This window comes from Salmo salar, chromosome ssa06 (assembly GCF_905237065.1).
Source record: "Salmo salar chromosome ssa06, Ssal_v3.1, whole genome shotgun sequence".
Taxonomy (NCBI): domain Eukaryota; kingdom Metazoa; phylum Chordata; class Actinopteri; order Salmoniformes; family Salmonidae; genus Salmo; species Salmo salar.
Window position 1 is genome coordinate 91102652 of NC_059447.1, and position 25205 is coordinate 91127856.

The window sequence follows — 25205 nt, forward strand, 5'->3', positions numbered from 1 at the left end:
CCTAGTGATATAGAATGAGTCTGATAGACAACACTATAAAACCCTAGTGATATAGAATGAGTCTGATAGACGACACTATAAAACCCTAGTGATATAGAATGAGTCTGATAGACAACACTATAAAACCCTAGTGATATAGAATGAGTCTGATAGACGACACTATAAAACCCTAGTGATATAGAATGAGTCTGATAGACGACACTATAAAACCCTAGTGATATAGAATGAGTCTGACAGACGACACTATAAAACCCTAGTGATATAGAATGAGTCTGACAGACGACACTATAAAACCCTAGTGATATAGAATGAGTCTGATAGACGACACTATATAACCCTAGTGATATAGAATGAGTCTGATAGACGACACTATAAAACCCTAGTGATATAGAATGAGTCTGATAGACGACACTATATAACCCTAGTGATATAGAATGAGTCTGATAGACGACACTATAAAACCCTAGTGATATAGAATGAGTCTGACAGACGACACTATAAAACCCTAGTGATATAGAATGAGTCTGATAGACGACACTATAAAACCCTAGTGATATAGAATGAGTCTGATAGACGACACTATAAAACCCTAGTGATATAGAATGAGTCTGACAGACGACACTATAAAACCCTAGTGATATAGAATGAGTCTGATAGACGACACTATAAAACCCTAGTGATATAGAATGAGTCTGATAGACGACACTATAAAACCCTAGTGATATAGAATGAGTCTGATAGACGACACTATAAAACCCTAGTGCTATAGAATGAGTCTGACAGACAACACTATAAAAAACCTATTGAAAGTGGAAAAACTATAGTCACAAATACCTTTTTTATGCCACTTAGCACCTCCCCTCCAAGAGCACCTGTTGTTGGAATACCTTAATCACTCCTGCTACTTAAAACAAACAAACAATTTGCTTGATTGCTTAGCCAGTCGATAACGACAAACTGGAGTCAATGAAAGTATTTAACCTCGTCGCGTTCTATGATGTCATAATGAGGCGTGTCATCACAAACCATTCTCAGGATTAGTGACAGAACATTGGCTACTGTCTGCAGCCAATCATAGTAAGCCAATGGTAACGCTCCAATTTACGGACCATTAAAGCCTATGATAAAAGGCTAACATGACAATATCGATATATCTTCTCTAAGATGCTATTTTAATGGACACTCAGTCATATTCCTTCCCATGAACTGACCGAAGATGTCCAACAACATTTTGTTATTGAATATCTCAAAATCGAACACAAGACATTTACTCAATGCTTCTATGAATTTGAACAAGGCCATCCACCACACATGTATTACATGTGAAATGAAACCCTCAGAACAGTCAGCTTTCGAAGCATTCAGGGGAACACATATAATGGTGTGACTGAAGACTCAGAGCAGACACTGAAGTTGTTCTGTGTTCTCACTTACCTATACAGCCATTAGTCAGTACGCTGGCTGGCTGGCTGGCTGGCTGGCTGCATTCCAGGCACTAAGCCAGCAGGTATCAATGATCAGACTTAATGACATTTCATACCCAACAAAGATACAACAGCTCCTCATCCAACACATTAACGTTTTATTAAAAGCTCGAAATTTAAACGTGAACAGCCAAATATGATTACTTTTTTTAATTTAACTTCCATCGCAAATGTGTGTTTTTATTGAATTTTCAGGCTTCAAGTTCTTGGCTGCTATCCAAATTGTTGGTGTTCAAGCATTCTCTCTCTCTCTCTCTCTCTCTCTCTCTCTCTCTCTCTCTCTCTCTCTCTCTCTCTCTCTTCTTGTTTTTCTAGTTACTGGGACACAGCGTATGACAGTGATGTAATGGACAACCGAGTGGGACTAAATCTACTATACACTCAGGTCAGAGGTCATACCGGTTGTCTGCTGGCTATTCTTCCCCCTTCATTTGGGGTAGATGGGTATTTTGAATGATCGAGTAGGTCTAAAGATCAGGTTTGTGTTTTTAGGATTTGTGATTGAATCTCCTGTATACCTGAAACTGCTTCCTCTTAGGGCTGTGATGATACCAGTATCGCCGTGTTGTTTCCAGGGCACGAAGCAGATCAATCTCTTTGTTCCTTTTAAAAATCTTCTGGATGAAAATAAATACATGTGACTCTGGATGATAACATGATGTTTGTTTCCAACATGAAGACTGTTTTACTAAAGAAGTTAAATCTGCTTTTTGTTTTGTTCCCTTGCCACAATACTAACAAGTATCGTGATACTAGTGTCATCCCCGCCCTACTTCCTTACTGCTATGCCCCAAATGGCACCCTACTGCCTATATAGGGCCCATAGGCCTCTTGTCAAAGGTTGTGCACTATGTAGGGAATAGGGTCCTGGTCTAAAGTAGTGCACTATATAGGGAATAGGGCTCCATTTGGAAGTGTCTTTCTGTACCCAGATACAGCAGCAACATGGGAGTTTCATCTGATCTGGCTGCTGTCTTGGCTCTGTGTGGGGGCTTAGCTAATGTTATGGGCCAAAGGATGCTATATTTTATTGGAAAGAGAGAATTGGCGTGTGTGTGTGTGTCATTGACTTGTACATGTGTGTGTGCAGCTGCCAACTGTACGTTTTTGGCGGTGAATTAAACAGTGGAACAGTTAATTTTGGACTTAAACTGAGGAGCAGTAGTATCTAAAGCCTCTACGAGGATGGCTTGGAGCAGAAAGATGACCCTTCTCCTCTCTCTAGACGGTGTCGGACATAGATAGAGGCTGGATCCTCGTTAACAAGGACCAGCACAGACAGCTCAAATCACTGCAGGAGAAAGGCTCCAAGAAAGAAGTAAGCAAGACTGTCTCCTAGAACTATATCCCTCTTCTTCTACCAAGCTGGTGTAGACTGACAGTATTATAGCAGAAGAAGAAGTTAAATGGGTTGGAGGCAAACTCTCCTGTGTAGTTGTTTATATAAAGTGGAGCAATGGCTTACAATCAACTACATAGTAACTTTGTAGGTAGTCGCACAATTTAGTAGTTAACCGATTTTTATCTCCAATACTCCCTTTAGGAAGATATTTGTATTAAAAATCAAGCTGTTGTAGAAGACCTTTTGAAAAGGCTGTGGCCAGTGGTGTATCTCTCTCTCTCTCTCTCTCTCTCCAGTTCATGTCTTTCTGCCTGCTCTCTCTCTCTCTCCAGTTCATGTCTTTCTGCCTGCTCTCTCTCTCTCTCCTCCCCAGTTCATGTCTTTCTGCCTGCTCTCTCTCTCTCTCTCTCTCTCCAGTTCATGTCTTTCTGCCTGCTCTCTCTCTCTCTCCAGTTCATGTCTTTCTGCCTGCTCTCTCTCTCTCTCTCTCTCTCCAGTTCATGTCTTTCTGCCTGCTCTCTCTCTCTCTCTCTCTCTCTCTCTCTCTCTCTCTCTCTCCAGTTCATGTCTTTCTGCCTGCTCTCTCTCTCTCTCTCTCTCTCCCAGTTCATGTCTTTCTGCCTGCTCTCTCTCTCTCTCTCTCTCTCTCTCTCTCTCCAGTTCATGTCTTTCTGCCTGCTCTCTCTCTCTCTCTCTCTCTCTCTCCTCCAGTTCATGTCTTTCTGCCTGCTCTCTCTCTCTCTCTCTCTCTCTCTTTTTCAGTTCATGTCTTTCTGCCTGCTCTCTCTCTCTCTCTCTCTCTCTCTCTCTCAGTTCATGTCTTTCTGCCTGCTCTCTCTCTCTCTCTCTCTCCAGTTCATGTCTTTCTGCCTGCTCTCTCTCTCTCTCTCTCTCTCCAATTCATGTCTTTCTGCCTGCTCTCTCTCTCTCTCTCTCTCTCTCCAGTTCATGTCTTTCTGCCTGCTCTCTCTCTCTCTCTCTCTCTCTCTCTCTCAGTTCATGTCTTTCTGCCTGCTCTCTCTCTCTCTCTCTCTCTCTCTCTCTCTCTCTCTCTCTCTCTCTCTCTCTCTCTCTCCAGTTCATGTCTTTCTGCCTGCTCTCTCTCTCCAGTTCATGTCTTTCTGCCTGCTCTCTCTCTCTCTCTCTCTCCAGTTCATGTCTTTCTGCCTGCTCTCTCTCTCCAGTTCATGTCTTTCTGCCTGCTCTCTCTCTCTCTCTCTCTCCAGTTCATGTCTTTCTGCCTGCTCTCTCTCTCTCTCTCTCTCTCTCTCTCTCTCTCTCTCTCTCTCTCTCCAGTTCATGTCTTTCTGCCTGCTCTCTCTCTCTCTCTCTCTCTCTCTCTCCAGTTCATGTCTTTCTGCCTGCTCTCTCTCTCTCTCTCTCTCTCTCTCTCTCTCTCTCTCCAGTTCATGTCTTTCTGCCTGCTCTCTCTCTCTCTCTCCAGTTCATGTCTTTCTGCCTGCTCTCTCTCTCTCTCTCTCTCTCCAGTTCATGTCTTTCTGCCTGCTCTCTCTCTCTCTCTCTCTCCAGTTCATGTCTTTCTGCCTGCTCTCTCTCTCTCTCTCTCTCCAGTTCATGTCTTTCTGCCTGCTCTCTCTCTCTCTCTCTCTCCAGTTCATGTCTTTCTGCCTGCTCTCTCTCTCTCTCTCTCCAGTTCATGTCTTTCTGCCTGCTCTCTCTCTCTCTCTCTCTCTCTCTCCAGTTCATGTCTTTCTGCCTGCTCTCTCTCTCTCTCTCTCTCTCTCTCTCTCCAGTTCATGTCTTTCTGCCTGCTCTCTCTCTCTCTCTCTCTCTCTCTCTCTCCAGTTCATGTCTTTCTGCCTGCTCTCTCTCTCTCTCTCTCTCTCTCTCTCCAGTTCATGTCTTTCTGCCTGCTCTCTCTCTCTCTCCAGTTCATGTCTTTCTGCCTGCTCTCTCTCTCTCTCTCTCCAGTTCATGTCTTTCTGCCTGCTCTCTCTCTCTCTCTCTCCAGTTCATGTCTTTCTGCCTGCTCTCTCTCTCTCTCTCTCCAGTTCATGTCTTTCTGCCTGCTCTCTCTCTCTCTCTCCCAGTTCATGTCTTTCTGCCTGCTCTCTCTCTCTCTCTCTCTCTCCAGTTCATGTCTTTCTGCCTGCTCTCTCTCTCTCTCTCTCTCCTCCAGTTCATGTCTTTCTGCCTGCTCTCTCTCTCTCTCTCTCTCTCTCTCTCTCTCCAGTTCATGTCTTTCTGCCTGCTCTCTCTCTCTCTCTCTCTCTCTCCAGTTCATGTCTTTCTGCCTGCTCTCTCTCTCTCTCTCTCTCTCCAGTTCATGTCTTTCTGCCTGCTCTCTCTCTCTCTCTCTCTCTCCAGTTCATGTCTTTCTGCCTGCTCTCTCTCTCTCTCTCTCTCTCTCCAGTTCATGTCTTTCTGCCTGCTCTCTCTCTCTCTCTCTCTCTCTCTCCAGTTCATGTCTTTCTGCCTGCTCTCTCTCTCTCTCTCTCTCAGTTCATGTCTTTCTGCCTGCTCTCTCTCTCTCTCTCTCTCTCTCTCAGTTCATGTCTTTCTGCCTGCTCTCTCTCTCTCTCTCTCTCTCTCCCAGTTCATGTCTTTCTGCCTGCTCTCTCTCTCTCTCTCTCTCTCCAGTTCATGTCTTTCTGCCTGCTCTCTCTCTCTCTCTCTCTCTCTCCAGTTCATGTCTTTCTGCCTGCTCTCTCTCTCTCTCTCTCTCTCCACTTCATGTCTTTCTGCCTGCTCTCTCTCTCTCTCTCTCTCTCTCTCTCCAGTTCATGTCTTTCTGCCTGCTCTCTCTCTCTCTCTCTCTCCAGTTCATGTCTTTCTGCCTGCTCTCTCTCTCTCTCTCTCTCTCTCCAGTTCATGTCTTTCTGCCTGCTCTCTCTCTCTCTCTCTCCAGTTCATGTCTTTCTGCCTGCTCTCTCTCTCTCTCTCTCTCTCCAGTTCATGTCTTTCTGCCTGCTCTCTCTCTCTCTCTCTCTCTCCACTTCATGTCTTTCTGCCTGCTCTCTCTCTCTCTCTCTCTCTCTCCACTTCATGTCTTTCTGCCTGCTCTCTCTCTCTCTCTCTCTCTCTCCCAGTTCATGTCTTTCTGCCTGCTCTCTCTCTCTCTCTCTCTCTCTCAGTTCATGTCTTTCTGCCTGCTCTCTCTCTCTCTCTCTCTCTCTCTCAGTTCATGTCTTTCTGCCTGCTCTCTCTCTCTCTCTCTCTCTCTCCAGTTCATGTCTTTCTGCCTGCTCTCTCTCTCTCTCTCTCTCTCCAGTTCATGTCTTTCTGCCTGCTCTCTCTCTCTCTCTCTCTCTCCACTTCATGTCTTTCTGCCTGCTCTCTCTCTCTCTCTCTCTCTCTCTCTTCAGTTCATGTCTTTCTGCCTGCTCTCTCTCTCTCTCTCTCTCTCTCAGTTCATGTCTTTCTGCCTGCTCTCTCTCTCTTCTCTCTCCAGTTCATGTCTTTCTGCCTGCTCTCTCTCTCTCTCTCTCTCTCCAGTTCATGTCTTTCTGCCTGCTCTCTCTCTCTCTCTCTCTCTCTCTCTCCAGTTCATGTCTTTCTGCCTGCTCTCTCTCTCTCTCTCCAGTTCATGTCTTTCTGCCTGCTCTCTCTCTCTCTCTCTCCAGTTCATGTCTTTCTGCCTGCTCTCTCTCTCTCTCTCCAGTTCATGTCTTTCTGCCTGCTCTCTCTCTCTCTCTCTCTCTCTCCAGTTCATGTCTTTCTGCCTGCTCTCTCTCTCTCTCTCTCCTCTCCAGTTCATGTCTTTCTGCCTGCTCTCTCTCTCTCTCTCTCTCCAGTTCATGTCTTTCTGCCTGCTCTCTCTCTCTCTCTCTCTCCCAGTTCATGTCTTTCTGCCTGCTCTCTCTCTCTCCAGTTCATTCAGCTAAGATTTCTACCTGTTTCTCCAGTTCATTAGGCTAGGTCAGACGCTGAAGTACTTCGGCTACATCAAGTTTGACCCGTGCGTGACAGACTTCCCGGAGAAGGGCTGTCACGTGATCGTCTCTGCAGGCAACAACGAGCTTAACTTCCAGGTCAAGCTGCCCAATGAACAGATGAAGGAGGGGAGCTTCAAGGTCACTCGCATGCGGTGCTGGCGGGTCACGTCTTCTGTAAGTAACCCCCCCCCAAATTAAGTTGCTCTACTCTGTATTTTAAGTGTCCTCAACGCTGAATTTGGATTAGGGTGAAGTTGTTCTCTATGGTCAGTTTTACAGGGGAGGGAACAAACTTCATAATTCGGTTGGAATCCATCCAAATTATGGCCGAATTGGTGTTAGCGTGACCTCTCACCTCTCCCCTCTCATTAACACAAGTGTGGTCCTCCCGTTTGTCTCCCCCTGCAGTGTGCCACACACGTGCTTCTATTCCTCTCCTCTGGGTAAACTGCTGAGCTTTCATCAGACCACGTAAACACAACCCCACAGAGCCCCTTTATCTCCCATCCAGACAGCTGTATGCTCATTCTAAGGCATATGGTACAGGAAGCAGGAAGGGACATGTACAGTACCAATGTAGGACGAAAGAGAGGTCATTGCATGACTACAGTTTAACTGTCTTCTCCACACACCTCTATAAAGCAACTATCTAACGCACGTCAATAACCTCTCTAAAGCACGTCTATAAAGCACCTCAACCTCTCTAAAGTACCTCTATAACCTCTATAAAGCACCTCTATAACCTCTTTAAAGCACCTCTATAACCTCTTTAAAGCACCTCTATAACCTCTTTAAAGCACCTCTATAACCTCTATAAAGCACCTCTCTAAAGCACGTCTATAAAGCACCTCTCTAAAGCATCTCTATAACCTCTCTAAAGCATCTCTATAAAGCATCTCTATAACCTCTCTAAAGTACCTCTATAACCTCTCTAAAGTACCTCTATAAAGCACCTCTATAACATCTATAAAGCACCTCTATAAAGCACCTCTATAACCTCTATAAAGCACCTCTATAACCTCTCTAAAATACCTCTATAACCTCTCTAAAGTACCTCTATAACCTCTCTAAAGTACCTCTATAACCTCTATAAAGCACCTCTATAACCTCTCTAAAGCACGTCTATAAAGCATCTCTAACCTCTCTAAAGCATCGCTATAAAGCATCTCTATAACCTCTCTAAAGTACCTCTATAACCTCTATAAAGCACCTCTATAACCTCTCTAAAGCACGTCTATAAAGCATCTCTATAACCTCTCTAAAGCACCTCTAGAAAGCACCTCTATAACCTCTATAAAGCACCTCTATAACCTCTCTAAAGCACGTCTATAAAGCATCTCTATAACCTCTCTAAAGTACCTCTATAACCTCTCTAAAGCACCTCTATAACATCTATAAAGCACCTCTATAACCTCTATAAAGCACCTCTATAAAGCACCTCTATAAAGCACCTCTATAAAGCACCTCTATAACCTCTATAAAGCACCTCTATAACCTCTATAAAGCACGTCTATAAAGCACCTCTATAAAGCACCTCTATAACCTCTCTAAAGTACCTCTATAACCTCTATAAAGTACCTCAAAGCACCTCTATAACATCTATAAAGCACCTCTATAACATCTATAAAGCACCTCTATAAAGCATCTCTATAACATCTATAAAGCACCTCTATAAAGCACCTCTATAACCTCTATAAAGCACCTCTATAACCTCTATAAAGCACCTCTATAACCCTCTATAAAGCACCTCTATAACATCTATAAAGTACCTCTATAAAGCAACTCTATAACATATATAAAGCACCTCTATAACCTCTCTAAAGCACCTCTATAACCTCTATAAAGCACCTCTATAACCTCTATAAAGCACCTCTATAACCTCTCTAAAGCACCTCTATAACCTCTATAAAGCACCTCTATAACCTCTATAAAGCACGTCTATAAAGCATCTCTATAACCTCTCTAAAGCATCTCTATAACCTCTCTAAAGCATCTCTATAAAGCATCTCTATAACCTCTATAAAGCACCTCTATAACCTCTCTAAAGCACCTCTATAACCTCTATAAAGCACCTCTATAACCTCTATAAAGCACCTCTATAACCTCTCTAAAGTACCTCTATAACCTCTCTAAAGTACCTCTATAACCTCTCTAAAGCACGTCTATAAAGCATCTCTATAACCTCTCTAAAGCATCTCTATAACCTCTCTAAAGCATCTCTATAAAGCACCTCTATAACCTCTCTAAAGTACCTCTATAACCTCTCTAAAGCAACTATATAACCTCTAGAAAGCACCTCTATAACCTCTCTAAAGTACCTCTATAAACTCTCTAAAGCACCTCTATAACATCTATAAAGCACCTCTATAACCTCTATAAAGCACCTCTATAACCTCTATAAAGCACCTCTATAACCTCTATAAAGCACCTCTATAACCTCTATAAAGCACCTCTATAAAGCACCTCTATAAAGCACCTCTATAAAGCACCTCTATAACCTCTATAAAGCACCTCTATAAACTCTCTAAAGTACCTCTATAAAGCACCTCTATAACCTCTATAAAGCACCTCTATAAAGCACCTCTATAAAGCACCTCTATAAAGCACCTCTATAAAGCACCTCTATAAAGCACCTCTATAAAGCAACTCTATAACATCTATAAAGCACCTCTATAAAGCAACTCTATAACATCTATAAAGCACCTCTATAAAGCACCTCTATAACCTCTATATAGCACCTCTATAACATCTATAAAGCACCTCTATAAGCTCTATAAAGCACCTCTATAACCTCTATAAAGCCCCTCTATAAAGCACCTCTATAAAGCACCTCTATAAAGCACCTCTATAAAGCACCTCTATAAAGCACCTCTATAAAGCACCTCTATAACATATATAAAGCACCTCTATAAAGCACCTCTATAAAGCACCTCTATAACCTCTATAAAGCAACTCTATAACATATATAAAGCACCTCTATAAAGCACCTCTATAAAGCACCTCTATAACCTCTATAAAGCACCTCTATAACATATATAAAGCACCTCTATAAAGCACCTCTATAAAGCACCTCTATAAAGCACCTCTATAACCTCTATAAAGCACCTCTATAAAGCATCTATAAAGCATCTCTATAACATCTATAAAGCACCTCTATAAAGCACCTCTGTAAAGCACCTCTATAACCTCTATAAAGCACCTCTATAACCTCTATAAAGCATCTCTATAATGCACCTCTATAACCTCTATAAAGCACCTCTATAACATCTATAAAGCACATCTATAAAGTACCTCTATAACCTCTGTAAAGCACCTCTATAACCTCTATAAAGCATCTCTATAACCTCTCTAAAGCATCTCTATAACCTCTCTAAAGCATCTCTATAAAGCACCTCTATAACCTCTCTAAAGTACCTCTATAACCTCTCTAAAGCACCTCTATAACCTCTATAAAGCACCTCTATAACCTCTATAAAGCACCTCTATAAAGCACCTCTATAAAGCACCTCTATAACATCTATAAAGCACCTCTATAAAGCACCTCTATAACATCTATAAAGCACCTCTATAAAGCACCTCTATAACCTCTATATGCACCTCTATAACATCTATAAAGCACCTCTATAAGCTCTATAAAGCACCTCTATAACCTCTATAAAGCACCTCTATAAAGCACCTCTATAAAGCACCTCTATAAAGCACCTCTATAAAGCACCTCTATAACCTCTATAAAGCACCTCTATAAAGCACCTCTATAACCTCTATAAAGCACCTCTATAACATCTATAAAGCACCTCTATAAAGCACCTCTATAAAGCACCTCTATAACATCTATAAAGCACCTCTATAAAGCACCTCTATAAAGCACCTCTATAACCTCTATAAAGCACCTCTATAAAGCATCTATAAAGCATCTCTATAACATCTATAAAGCACCTCTATAAAGCACCTCTGTAAAGCAGCTCTATAACCTCTATAAAGCACCTCTATAACCTCTATAAAGCATCTCTATAATGCACCTCTATAACATCTATAAAGCACCTCTATAACCTCTATAAAGCACCTCTATAACATCTATAAAGCACATCTATAAAGCACCTCTATAACCTCTGTAAAGCACCTCTATAACCTCTATAAAGCACCTCTATAACATCTATAAAGCACCTCTATAACCTCTATAAAGCGCCTCTATAACCTCTATAAAGCGCCTCTATAAAGCACCTCTATAAAGCGCCTCTATAAAGCGCCTCTATAAAGCGCCTCTATAAAGCACCTCTATAAAGCGCCTCTATAACTTCTATAAAGCGCCTCTATAACTTCTATAAAGCACCTCTATAACTTCTATAAAGCACCTCTATAACCTCTATAAAGCACCTCTATAACCTCTATAAAGCACCTCTATTATCTCTATAAAGCACCTCTATAAAGCACCTCTATAAAGCACCTCTATAACATCTATAAAGGACCTCTATAAAGCAGCTCTATAACATCTATAAAGCACATCTATTAAGCACCTCTATAACATCTATAAAGCACCTCTATAAAGCACCTCTATAAAGCATTTCTATAACCTCTATAAAGCGCCTCTATAACCTCTATAAAGCACCTCTATAAAGCACCTCTATAACCTCTATAAAGCATCTCTATAACATTTATAAAGCACCTCTATAAAGCACCTCTATAACCTCTATAAAGCACCTCTATAACCTCTATAAAGCACCTCTATAAAGCACCTCTATAACCTCTATAAAGCACCTCTATAACATCTATAAAGCACCTCTATAAAGCACCTCTATAACATCTATAAAGCACCTCTATAAAGCACCTCTATAAAGCATCTCTATAACCTCTATAAAGCACCTCTATAACCTCTATAAAGCATCTCTATAACATTTATAAAGCACCTCTATAACATCTATAAAGCGCCTCTATAAAGCGCCTCTATAACCTCTATAAAGCACCTCTATAACATCTATAAAGCACCTCTATAACCTCTATAAAGCATCTCTATAACATTTATAAAGCACCTCTATAAAGCACTTCTATAACATCTATAAAGCACCTCTATAACCTCTATAAAGCACCTCTATAAAGCACCTCTATAACATCTATAAAGCACCTCTATAACCTCTATAAAGCATCTCTATAACATTTATAAAGCACCTCTATAACCTCTATAAAGCATCTCTATAATCTATAAAGCGCCTCTATAAAGCGCCTCTATAACCTCTGGAAGCAACGTCAGCACAATAACTTTTCGTAGTTAGATTCATGAAATGGGTTTCCGTGGCTGAGCAGCCGCACACAAACCCTAGCATCTTGGAGTGGTGTAAATACTTTCCCTGGAGTGATGAATCACGCTTCACAAACTGGCAGTCCGACGGTCAAATCTGGGTTTGGCGGATGCCAGGAGAATGCTACCTGCCCCAATGCATAGTGCCAACTGTAAAGTTTGGTGGACGAGGAATAATGGTCTGGGGCTGTTTTTCATGGTTCAGGCTTGGCCCCTTAGTTCCAGTGGAGGGAAATCTTAACGCTACATTATACAATGACTTTCTAGACTATTCTGTGCTTCCAACTTTGTGGCATCAGTTTGGGGAAAGCCCTTTCCTGTTTCAGCATGACAATGCCCCTGTGCACAAAGAAAGGTCCATACAGAAATAGTTTGTTGAGATCGGTGTGGAAGAACTTGACTGGCCTGCACAGAGCCCTGACCTCAACCCCATCGAACACTTTTTGGGATGAATTGGAACGCCGACTGCGAGCTGGGCCTAATCGCCCCCCCAACACCAGTGCCCGACCTCACTAATGCTCTCGTGGCTGAATGGAATCCAGTTGGTAACAAGGACCATGGTTTAGTTCTGTCCCACCCCCCACTACATGGACCAGTAGTTAACTGAACTACTAAACTTCCCCTCAGGGATCCTAGTCATATTTAATGAGTGTGTTCCTCTCCAAACAAACTATTTCCAAACATCCTAATGTATCAGCTGTAAAATAATAGGAGAAGCATCTGAAAAACACATCTCAACTTAGAATAGCATCTCTTGTTCCATCTCGTTACCCAGGGGGCTTGAGGAGGAAGTGGAAACAGACTGTTTCCAGAAGGAGATAAACAGTAGGGTTAGTGGGCTAGCACTATGATGAGAGACTGTGCATATCTGTCCCAAACGACCCACTGCAGACTGGAGGGCCCTTAAGTACAGACTGAACACTAATGGGAGACGAGTCCCTGTCTCCAGGGAAGTGTGTGTGTGTGTGTGTGTGTGTGTGTGTGTGTGTGTGTGTGTGTGTGTGTGTGTGTGTGTGTGTGTGTGTGTGTGTGTGTGTGTGTGTGTGTGTGTGTGTGTGTGTGTGTGAGTGAGAGAGAGACATCCTGCGAACAAGGAGTTGATAATGAAAGGGGTTTTGGAGGAGAGGACAAAGCCGGATGCAGTCTGTCTCCCAAATGGCACCCTATTCCCTACATAGTGCACTACTTTTGACCAGAGTACTATGCTCACAGCCAGGCCGAGGGTTCCATCTGGTTGTCCTTCAATCAGGGAAGCTAAACCCTCTGTCCTTTTAGCTAACGTTACATTCTCTTTAGTGTAGGCATTAACACAGACTGCTTGAGTTGGGATGGTGACGATGGTGGCGTCCAACCATAGTGTGACCCTGTCCCCTTTTCCCAACCACAGCAGGTCCCGGTAGTGAAGGGCTCATCCTCTCCAACCCCGGCCCCCTGCTCCTCAGCCCAGTGTGAGGTGAAGTTGGAGCTGGCCTTCGAGTATCTGATGAGTAAAGACCGTCTCCAGTGGGTCACCATCACCAGCCCACAGGTGAGAGGTCAGGGTTTAGAGGTCAATATGGAGTCACCCAAGAGGTAGGAGTTTGCCCTCTGCTGCTAATGAATTAAATATCTAGAGGTCGTGTGTGTGTGTGTGTGTGTGTGTTTTCAGGCAATCATGATGAGCATCTGTCTACAGTCGATGGTTGATGAACTGATGGTGAAGAAGTCAGGAGGCAGCATCAAGAAGGTGCGTGTTAGGTCTTTGGTGATGGGACAGATGCACCTTAACTAGTCTGCCATGTTCTGACTTCCTGTATTCATTATGTCTTGTTCAGATGCTAAGGAAACGTCACAATGGCTCCCTACAACGGTCTGAAAGTCAGCAAGCTGTGAAATCCCCCCCTCTACTGGTGAGAACGGGCGACTGCACAGGCCTATGATATATATGCCACTGTGATTATGCCGGAGAACATGTTTAGCCCTTTTGAATGGAAAGATCTTCTACTTGATGTTTCACCTTGTTTGTGACCTTCCTCTCCCCCTGCAGGACTCTCCTGACCCAAACCGAGACCAGATTGTCAAACTCTCAGTGAGTAACGTTTCTGTCTTGATCTCCCAAATGTCAAGTCCACAGAATTACATAGAGAATCACAATTAACAGTAAATCATAGGATCTCTATGGTTGAGTCTCTGTTTTAGGTGGCTAGGGGTCGATATGAATCTCTGTTTTAGGTGGCTAGGGGTCGATATGAATCTCTGTTTTAGGGGTCGATATGAATCTCTGTTTTAGGTGGCTAGGGGTCGATATGAACCTCTGTTTTAGGGGTCGATATGAACCTCTGTTTTAGGGGTCGATATGAACCTCTGTTTTAGGGGTCGATATGAATCTCTGTTTTAGGGGTCGATATGAATCTCTGTTTTAGGTGGCTAGGGGTCGATATGAATCTCTGTTTTAGGTGTCTAGGGGTCGATATGAGTCTCTGTTTTAGGTGGCTAGGGGTCGATATGAATCTCTGTTTTAGGTGTCTAGGGGTCGATATGAATCTCTGTTTTAGGGGTCGATATGAATCTCTGTTTTAGGTGGCTAGGGGTCGATATGAATCTCTGTTTTAGGGGTCGATATGAATCTCTGTTTTAGGGGTCGATATGAATCTCTGTTTTAGGTGGCTAGGGGTCGATATGAACCTCTGTTTTAGGGGTCGATATGAGTCTCTGTTTTAGGTGGCTAGGGGTCGATATGAGTCTCTGTTTTAGGTGGCTAGGGGTCGATATGAATCTCTGTTTTAGGTGCCTAGGGGTCGATATGAGTGTCTGTTTTAGGTGGCTAGGGGTCGATATGAGTCTCTGTTTTAGGTGGCTAGGGGTCGATATGAGTCTCTGTTTTAGGTGGCTAGGGGTCGATATGAACCTCTGTTTTAGGGGTCGATATGAGTCTCTGTTTTAGGTGGCTAGGGGTCGATATGAGTCTCTGTTTTAGGTGGCTAGGGGTCGATATGAATCTCTGTTTTAGGTGTCTAGGGGTCGATATGAGTGTCTGTTTTAGGTGGCTAGGGGTCGATATGAGTCTCTGTTTTAGGTGGCTAGGGGTCGATATGAGTCTCTGTTTTAGGTGTCTAGGGGTCGATATGAACCTCTGTTTTAGGTGGCTAGGGGTCGATATGAACCTCTGTTTTAGGGGTCGATATGAGTCTCTGTTTTAGGTGGCTAGGGGTCGATATGAATCTCTGTTTTAGGTGGCTAGGGGTCGATATGAACCTCTGTTTTAGGGGTCGATATGAGTCTCTGTTTTAGGTGGCTAGGGGTCGATATGAGTCTCTGTTTTAGGTGGCTAGGGGTCGATATGAATCTCTGTTTTAGGTGTCTAGGGGTTGATATGAGTGTCTGTTTTAGGTGGCTAGGGGTCGATATGAATCTCTGTTTTAGGTGGCTAGGGGTCGATATGAACCTCTGTTTTAGGGGTCGATATGAGTCTCTGTTTTAGGTGGCTAGGGGTCGATATGAATCTCTGTTTTAGGTGGCTAGGGGTCGATATGAACCTCTGTTTTAGGGGTCGATATGAGTCTCTGTTTTAGGTGGCTAGGGGTCGATATGAGTCTCTGTTTTAGGTGGCTAGGGGTCGATATGAATCTCTGTTTTAGGTGGCTAGGGGTCGATATGAGTCTCTGTTTTAGGTGGCTAGGGGTCGATATGAATCTCTGTTTTAGGTGGCATGGGGTCGATATGAAAATGTGTAAGTGACTGTTGCTCTAACACGATGTCTCTCTCTCTCTTGCTCTCAGACTAAGCTGAGCTCTGTGTCTCTCAGAGGGATCAGTGCCTCCAACTCAGCCAATGACATCAGCGGCAACGATTTCCATGGCAACTATGCCTTCGAGGGGATCGGGGATGATGACCTGTAATATTCACACCCTCCACCTGTCGAGCGCAACCTGCAAAGATTCCAAGCTGAGCCGAGCGGATTGTCTGATTCTGTAAGATTGTAGCCCTTCCTGGGAGTCTGCTGCCTGCCTTTTTAAGATCAGTCTTGACGTATCAGCTTCACAAAGACTGCCGTCTATCTTATGTGTTTCAGGTACAGAATCACTGACTACCCACTGCCCTCCTGTTTTACAATCCCCCATATTCAACTTAATAAAGTATCTACAACATATAGATAAATTGCAGTCTAATCCACGGGGGTCATCCTGCCCACGGGGGTCATGCTGTGAAACACTAAATTGACGTTGAAATGACTAAAACCAAGTGGAAGCTGTAGGTCCATTATCACTGATACACATCTACAGTCTCTTCAATCTGTCCAGCTAGATAAGTCATCTATAGTCTCTTCACTCTGTCCAGCTGGATAACAGTCATCTATAGTCTCTTCACTCTGTCCAGCTTGATAACAGTCATCTATAGTCTCTTCACTCTGTCCAGCTAGATAACAGTCATCTATAGTCTCTTCACTCTGTCCAGCTAGATAACAGTCATCTATAGTCTCTACACTCTGTCCAGCTAGATAAGTCATCTATAGTCTCTTCACTCTGTCCAGGTAGATAACAGTCATCTATAGTCTCTTCAATCTGTCCAGCTAGATAACAGTCATCTATAGTCTCTTCACTCTGTCCAGCTAGATAACAGTCATCTATAGTCTCTTCACTCTGTCCAGCTAGATAACAGTCATCTATAGTCTCTTCACTCTGTCCAGCTTGATAACAGTCATCTATAGTCTCTTCACTCTGTCCAGCTTGATAACAGTCATCTATGGTCTCTTCACTCTGTCCAGCTAGATAACAGTCATCTATAGTCTCTTCACTCTGTCCAGCTAGATAACAGTCATCTATAGTCTCTTCACTCTGTCCAGCTAGATAACAGTCATCTATAGTCTCTTCACTCTGTCCAGCTTGATAACAGTCATCTATAGTCTCTTCACTCTGTCCAGCTTGATAACAGTCATCTATAGTCTCTTCACTCTGTCCAGCTAGATAAGTCATCTATAGTCTCTTCACTCTGTCCAGCTAGATAAGTCATCTATAGTCTCTTCACTCTGTCCAGCTAGATAAGTCATCTATAGTCTCTTCACTCTGACCAGCTAGATAAGTCATCTATAGTCTCTTCACTCTGTCCAGCTAGATAAGTCATCTATAGTCTCTTCACTCTGACCAGCTAGATAACAGTCATCTATAGTCTCTTCACTCTGACCAGCTTGATAAGTCATCTATAGTCTCTTCACTCTGACCAGCTTGATAACAGTCATCTATAGTCTCTTCACTCTGTCATGATAGATAAGTCATCTATAGTCTCTTCAATCTGTCCAGCTAGATAACAGTCATCTATAGTCTCTTCACTCTGACCAGCTAGATAACAGTCATCTATAGTCTCTTCACTCTGTCCAGCTAGCTGACAGTCATAGAATCGAATGCTAGACAGGGATCATAGTAAATTCCAGAAGCGGTGGATATGGAACTATTGTTTGCCTATTTTGATGGCAAGGAATATAACACATATTAAGTGCGGACCTCAGTGAAGATCGAATCCAGCCCGAGGAGAACCATTTCCCCCCCCCCCCAGTTCAGTTACACTTTACCGACCAGCAAAATAAAGTCCTAAAAGTTACGTTTTATATCGTTCCTTTCTGTTCCTTTTTAAACCTCCTGAAATCAACTTTTTCCCCCTTACATTTAGCTTGACATTAAATGACCAATGGATAGAGCAGGCAAGTTAGAGTATATACATGCATTAGACATGCGTCAGAAATTTGGCGGGTGAAGAGAGCGCTGGGTATGTTGTTATGACATCATGTGAATTAGACCACTGAATTGTACCTACGGAGGAGCGGCTTCTATGAAGGAACTTTTCATCTTTGAACTTTAGAGAGTTTGCATAACTAACGTTGGACCGGAGCTAGCCCTTGACCATGACTCAGTTCCATTACATTACACATAATGCCACCTAGAGTTTTTGAGAGCTAGACCAGAGCTAGTTAACAAGCGTGTGTGTGTGCAGAGCGGCACCAGCATTAAAGTAAAAATGTCTTAACTTTTTTGTTAATAAATCCAATGTGAAACGTGATAACTATTATATCCTTACCTAGCATTGAAACAGTTAATCCATTCTAATAAATCTAGTAACATCAGTAGCTACAGTAGACTATGCTTCAGAGGGAGGGGCAGGTAGCCTACAAACACACTGGCAAAGATTTTCAGCTGGCAGGCACAGACACTGGAATAACTTCCTGAGTGATAGTGAGGGCTTTGCATAGGCGCTTTGTTGCGTTTTTTTTTGTTTTTGTGGGACTTAAAAATACCCAGAATGTAAAAGAGCGTTATCAACCGGTTCCCATGCTTTTAGAAGAACGGTTCTGTTCTGGAACAGTATTGATCACTTTCGTTCTCGGTTCTGGTTCTGTTCCTCAGAAAATGTAGTTATTTTTCTGTTCTGTTCCCTGAACCAGTTCCATCCCCTGGTTTTCATGACTTTCTACCATAGAGCATCCTGACATTCCTTCATTCTACCATAGAGCATCCTGACCTTCCTTCATTCTACCATAGAGCATCCTCACCTTCCTTCATTCTACCATAGAGCATCCTGACATTCCTTCATTCTACCATAGAGCATCCTGACCTTCCTTCATTCTACCATAGAGCATCCTGACCTTCCTTCATTCTACCATAGAGCATCCTGACCTTCCTTCATTCTACCATAGAGCATCCTGACCTTCCTTCATTCTACCATAGAGCATCCTCACCTTCCTTCATTCTACCATAGAGCATCCTCACCTTCCTTCATTCTACCATAGAGCATCCTGACCTTCCTTCATTCTACCATAGAGCATCCTCACCTTCCTTCATTCTACCATAGAGCATCCTCACCTTCCTTCATTCTACCATAGAGCATCCTCACCTTCCTTCATTCTACCATAGAGCATCCTCACCTTCCTTCATTCTACCATAGAGCATCCTGACATTCCTTCATTCTGACATTCCTTCATTCTACCATAGAGCATCCTGACATTCCTTCATTCTGACATTCCTTCATTCTACCATAGAGCATCCTCACCTTCCTTCATTCTACCATAGAGCATCCTCACCTTCCTTCATTCTACCATAGAGCATCCTGACATTCCTTCATTCTGACATTCCTTCATTCTACCATAGAGCATCCTGACATTCCTTCATTCTACCATAGAGCATCCTGACATTCCTTCATTCTACCATAGAGCATCCTGACATTCCTTCATTCTACCATAGAGCATCCCGACATTCCTTCATTCTACCATAGAGCATCCTGACATTCCTTCATTCTGACATTCCTTCATTCTACCATAGAGCATCCTGACATTCCTTCATTCTACCATAGAGCATCCTGACATTCCTTCATTCTGACATTCCTTCATTCTACCATAGAGCATCCTGACATTCCTTCATTCTACCATAGAGCATCCTGACATTCCTTCATTCTACCATAGAGCATCCTGACATTCCTTCATTCTACCATAGAGCATCCTGACATTCCTTCATTCTACCATAGAGCATCCTGACATTCCTTCATTCTGACATTCCTTCATTCTACCATAGAGCATCCTGACATTCCTTCATTCTACCATAGAGCATCCTCACCTTCCTTCATTCTACCATAGAGCATCCTGACCTTCCTTCATTCTACCATAGAGCATCCTGACCTTCCTTCATTCTACCATAGAGCATCCTGACCTTCCTTCATTCTACCATAGAGCATCCTCACCTTCCTTCATTCTACCATAGAGCATCCTCACCTTCCTTCATTCTACCATAGAGCATCCTGACATTCCTTCATTCTACCATAGAGCATCCTCACCTTCCTTCATTCTACCATAGAGCATCCTGACATTCCTTCATTCTGACATTCCTTCATTCTACCATAGAGCATCCTGACATTCCTTCATTCTGACATTCCTTCATTCTACCATAGAGCATCCTCACCTTCCTTCATTCTACCATAGAGCATCCTCACCTTCCTTCATTCTACCATAGAGCATCCTGACATTCCTTCATTCTGACATTCCTTCATTCTACCATAGAGCATCCTGACATTCCTTCATTCTACCATAGAGCATCCTGACATTCCTTCATTCTACCATAGAGCATCCTGACATTCCTTCATTCTACCATAGAGCATCCTGACATTCCTTCATTCTACCATAGAGCATCCCGACATTCCTTCATTCTACCATAGAGCATCCTGACATTCCTTCATTCTACCATAGAGCATCCTGACATTCCTTCATTCTACCATAGAGCATCCTGACATTCCTTCATTCTGACATTCCTTCATTCTACCATAGAGCATCCTGACATTCCTTCATTCTACCATAGAGCATTCTGACATTCCTTCATTCTACCATAGAGCATCCTGACATTCCTTCATTCTACCATAGAGCATCCTGACATTCCTTCATTCTACCATAGAGCATCCTGACATTCCTTCATTCTGACATTCCTTCATTCTACCATAGAGCATCCTGACATTCCTTCATTCTACCATAGAGCATCCTCACCTTCCTTCATTCTACCATAGAGCATCCTGACATTCCTTCATTCTGACATTCCTTCATTCTACCATAGAGCATCCTGACATTCCTTCATTCTGACATTCCTTCATTCTACCATAGAGCATCCTGACATTCCTTCATTCTACCATAGAGCATCCTGACATTCCTTCATTCTGACATTCCTTCATTCTACCATAGAGCATCCTGACATTCCTTCATTCTACCATAGAGCATCCTGACATTCCTTCATTCTACCATAGAGCATCCTGACATTCCTTCATTCTACCATAGAGCATCCCGACATTCCTTCATTCTACCATAGAGCATCCCGACATTCCTTCATTCTACCATAGAGCATCCCGACATTCCTTCATTCTACCATAGAGCATCCTGACATTCCTTCATTCTGACATTCCTTCATTCTACCATAGAGCATCCTGACATTCCTTCATTCTACCATAGAGCATCCTGACATTCCTTCATTCTGACATTCCTTCATTCTACCATAGAGCATCCTGACATTCCTTCATTCTACCATAGAGCATCCTGACATTCCTTCATTCTGACATTCCTTCATTCTACCATAGAGCATCCTGACATTCCTTCATTCTACCATAGAGCATCCTGACATTCCTTCATTCTACCATAGAGCATCCTGACATTCCTTCATTCTGACATTCCTTCATTCTACCATAGAGCATCCTGACATTCCTTCATTCTACCATAGAGCATCCTCACCTTCCTTCATTCTACCATAGAGCATCCTGACATTCCTTCATTCTGACATTCCTTCATTCTACCATAGAGCATCCTGACATTCCTTCATTCTGACATTCCTTCATTCTACCATAGAGCATCCTGACATTCCTTCATTCTACCATAGAGCATCCTGACATTCCTTCATTCTACCATAGAGCATCCTCACCTTCCTTCATTCTACCATAGAGCATCCTGACATTCCTTCATTCTACCATAGAGCATCCTGACATTCCTTCATTCTACCATAGAGCATCCTGACATTCCTTCATTCTGACATTCCTTCATTCTACCATAGAGCATCCTGACATTCCTTCATTCTACCATAGAGCATCCTGACATTCCTTCATTCTAAAAGGGGCCTTGTGTCTTTGTCTTCATCAGTTTCTTTTAGCCTGTAATTCTGTCACAGAAATCCAAGGTACGTTGTAACAAGGGTGTCAATTCTAGCTTTTGAAATGGGTTACTTATACGCGGAATGTAAGTGTTAATGTTGCCAATATGCCAAAATGTTTTTCACAATAACTTCCTTTGTAGGGTGTTATTGATCTTCCCCATCATTCACAACAGTGCTGTTTTAATGATGATTAGTGTGAGTTTTAATGTGAATCTCCAAGTACAGGTTTCAGACTTGGTAGTGTGGTTGTTATTAATATTGCCTGAAAGATGATTCGAACACTTCAACTTCTGGTCCTGTGGTCCACTGTGGGTTGCCATAGGTCGAAACACAAAACCCACCAACCAAGTATCAGCCTTAGCTAATGCGACCTCACCAGCTAGAATCTTGCAGGAGGAGATGTTGTTTGATTGGTCGGCTGAACTGCTTGCACTTCCTGAACCCATAATTTTGCACAGTATTACAGATGGAGACAGATATTTATTAAGTAATGTGGAGCATGAAAAACAATGGGCTGCTTCCCAAATGGCACCCTATTCCCTATATAGTGCACTACTTTAGACCAGGGCACTATAGAACCCTATTCCCTATATAGTGCACTACATAGGGAACAGGGTGCCATGGAATATTTCCAAGAGGTTCTGAAAATCCATAATTTCTTTTTTTTTTCACCGATTTTTATTTTATTTTTTTGTTGTGGTTTTTCATAAATGCCAAAATTATAGTTTACTAAAGCATTTTGCACAACAAACATTTTTTTTTTAAATCATGGTATAAAATGACTTATAGATGTACATGCAAGTAAAATATTCTGAACAATTTAGTAACATCTGTGTAGTCAATAGTTTGTAATCAAAAACAGATCAAATGTAATCAATTGTTTACAGAATTATTTTTTAGTTGGAATGAAAAGTGCAATTCAAATTCCATGTCTGATTTTGATTGTGTTAGTTTAGCAAACACAGTTTTGGGGGTTTGTAACATTTGTTCTTGAATAAACAATGTGACAATCATCTCGACGTGCTTAATTGAAAACAGACATATTTAATCTGTGATCTCATGTCAGGACACAGATGAAAGTCTGTATGGAAAAATTCATTTACACCATTTTGTTAAACTCCCGTGGAATCCAGTTTATTCAAAACATTCCCATTTTGTTAGCATCAATGTAACCTGGATTCCAGGCTTTTTCCTCGCTGATGAACAATACTTAGTATTCAAGATATGGTAACACGAGACACGGAGAAAGCTATAGGAGGATAGCCTTGTGGTCCAAGATCTGTGTTGTCTAGCCTACGGTCATTGTAGTAGCCTGAGTACCAGTCTCTGTTTAGCTAGCATTCCACGCATCACTCAGAATACAATGAGTGGCATGCTAGCTAAACAGACTAGTACCCAGGCTATGGATATTGAGCTATACAGCACAAACAGATCTGGGACCAGGCTATGAGGAGGAAGCAGATTCATGAATGTTATCTCTACCAGCATAGCTGTTTTGATCATATGTAGCACCATGGCAAGTCAAGGAAATGCAAACCCATTGACTGTGCTCTTATTAGTCAGCTAGAATGGATGTTTTCTGTAGAGAATGTTGTTTGCATCGGTATCGTCCAAAATGGTACCCTACAGTATTCCCTATATAGTGCACAACTTTTTGACCGGAGCCCATAGACGGCCACTATATATAGGGTGTAGGGTGCCATGAAAGATGCAGTTTGAGAACACTTCAAGAGAAAAGTAACAATCAGAGGCTTAGATACTCTGGATCTGTCAAATGGTGCCCTATTCCCCATGTAGTGCACTCATTTTTATTAGGACCTAATGGCACTCCTATGTAGTGCACTACTTTTGACCAGAGCCCTATGGGAAATAGGGTACCACAAGATACTCTGAATGGTGTAAATATAAAGCCTATCAGGATGATTCTGTTTTGTTTTTTTCCATCGCCGTATTATACTGTTAAACTAATAAATGGATTTAAATAAATTTATAGGTGCCAAATTATACCAACAATCTTGAGTCTGTATTTTGTATTAGCCTGGATGGACAACAAAATGTAACACTTTCTCATTCTACTGGTATAAACTAGTGAAGGGCCTGTGTGTCAGATGGGGAAAAGTCTCTTTACTTCAAATGGAAGGATTTCTGATTGGCTGCATCTCAAACCTAAAGTGATCCTTGTCTCATTAATCCACAGCCCTGTCCAGAAATCACCCCCAGCCGAACTCCTTCATAAAGAGAATAGCTATTGTAATATATCAAAAACAAATCTAAAAAAAGGCCTGATTCCATCCCGAGTTGAGCGTGTTTCAACGGAATGGAATTCCCTTTTAATGCACTCTTCTCTGCATATACTGGCCTTGACCTTTTAAGCATGATTAATAACATGCTCTTCACCTGCTATTTGTTCCGGGAGACTATAGAAATGAAGGTGTGTCTACAGATATACCGTATTCTGACCTTGACTTAATTCCACCACCTTTATGTGAGAGGAAACTATAACAGCCTTCCCTGTAGCTCAGTTGGTAGAGCATGGTGTTTGCAACGCCAGGGTTCGATTCCCACGGGGGGCCAGCACAGGAAAAAAAAAAATGTATGAAATGTATGCATTCACTACTGTAAGTCGCTCTGGATAAGAGCGTCTGCTAAATGACTAAAATGTATAAATAAGGTCTAGGGAACCTTCCTGTTCCAAGGTGGGAAAAGGATCTACTTTATTCTGATAGAAACAACACCGTTCTCCATGCACTGTAATTTACATGTTTAGGTAAGTGAGTTCCTTAACAGTTTGTATAAGTGAATTGTAAATATAAGACCTTATCGCTAGAGATGAATCTGAAACCAGTCATATGGCAGCAAACAAAGTTAAAGTTTATGAAATGTGCCATTATACAGAATTTAAATTGTATGACCTTTTAACTTGCAGGGATAGGCACTCTGTCTTAATTATAGGCTACCCTGACTTCCTGTTTCTATCATGTTAAGTATTGACAGACAGTAGGCCTAATAAACATACTGCCAATTTACTGTTGGTATCGTCTACATTGTCATTCCATTTATTTACCTTCATTTGCTTCCTCTAAACAGTCACAGCCATGTGGTTGTTGCCGAGGATCATTAGTAACCTTTTAATATATAAAATACTTATTATTATGAAGCAGAATGCAGACCAAGCCATAACCGATTGAACCTGACTCATGGCGCCATACTTGACTGTTGTCACACAGTTCCATGGTTAGTGCAGGCAATAGATGAGGTTATAGCCTACTACTCTCCTTATGATACACTAACCTTTTCAGCATATCATGGGTTGCAGAATTGAATGTGGCATATTTATAGAATGAATAAAACCAGTTATTTCATGCATAAAAGGCTCTTCAAATATGTTATATACTTTCCTAACCCTAAATAAATCTACCAGTTGGTGAAACGGGGACTAATATTCTGAACTGTTCTCTCCGTATAGTCTGTTGACCAAATTTAAAGTGATGGCTTAAGATAAATGTACTGAAAATACATAGAAACAAAGAATGCAGTCTGATCTCCCAC

General features: G+C 42.2%; 1 protein-coding gene across 2 annotated transcripts in view; it reads left to right on the forward strand.

The window, feature by feature from the left end:
* The window catches only part of snx17 (sorting nexin 17), an 84996-nt gene extending 68509 nt beyond the window's left edge, over positions 1-16487 (forward strand). For both annotated transcript variants that reach the window (XM_045721179.1, XM_045721180.1), the window contains 8 exons: positions 1800-1869; positions 2710-2802; positions 6693-6896; positions 13403-13543; positions 13664-13741; positions 13830-13904; positions 14042-14083; positions 15774-16487. In XM_045721179.1, the coding sequence (XP_045577135.1) occupies positions 1800-1869; positions 2710-2802; positions 6693-6896; positions 13403-13543; positions 13664-13741; positions 13830-13904; positions 14042-14083; positions 15774-15893 (823 nt within the window). In that variant the 3' untranslated portion in view covers positions 15894-16487. The remainder of the gene's footprint in view (positions 1-1799; positions 1870-2709; positions 2803-6692; positions 6897-13402; positions 13544-13663; positions 13742-13829; positions 13905-14041; positions 14084-15773) is intronic.
* The last annotated feature ends 8718 nt before the right edge of the window (positions 16488-25205 follow it).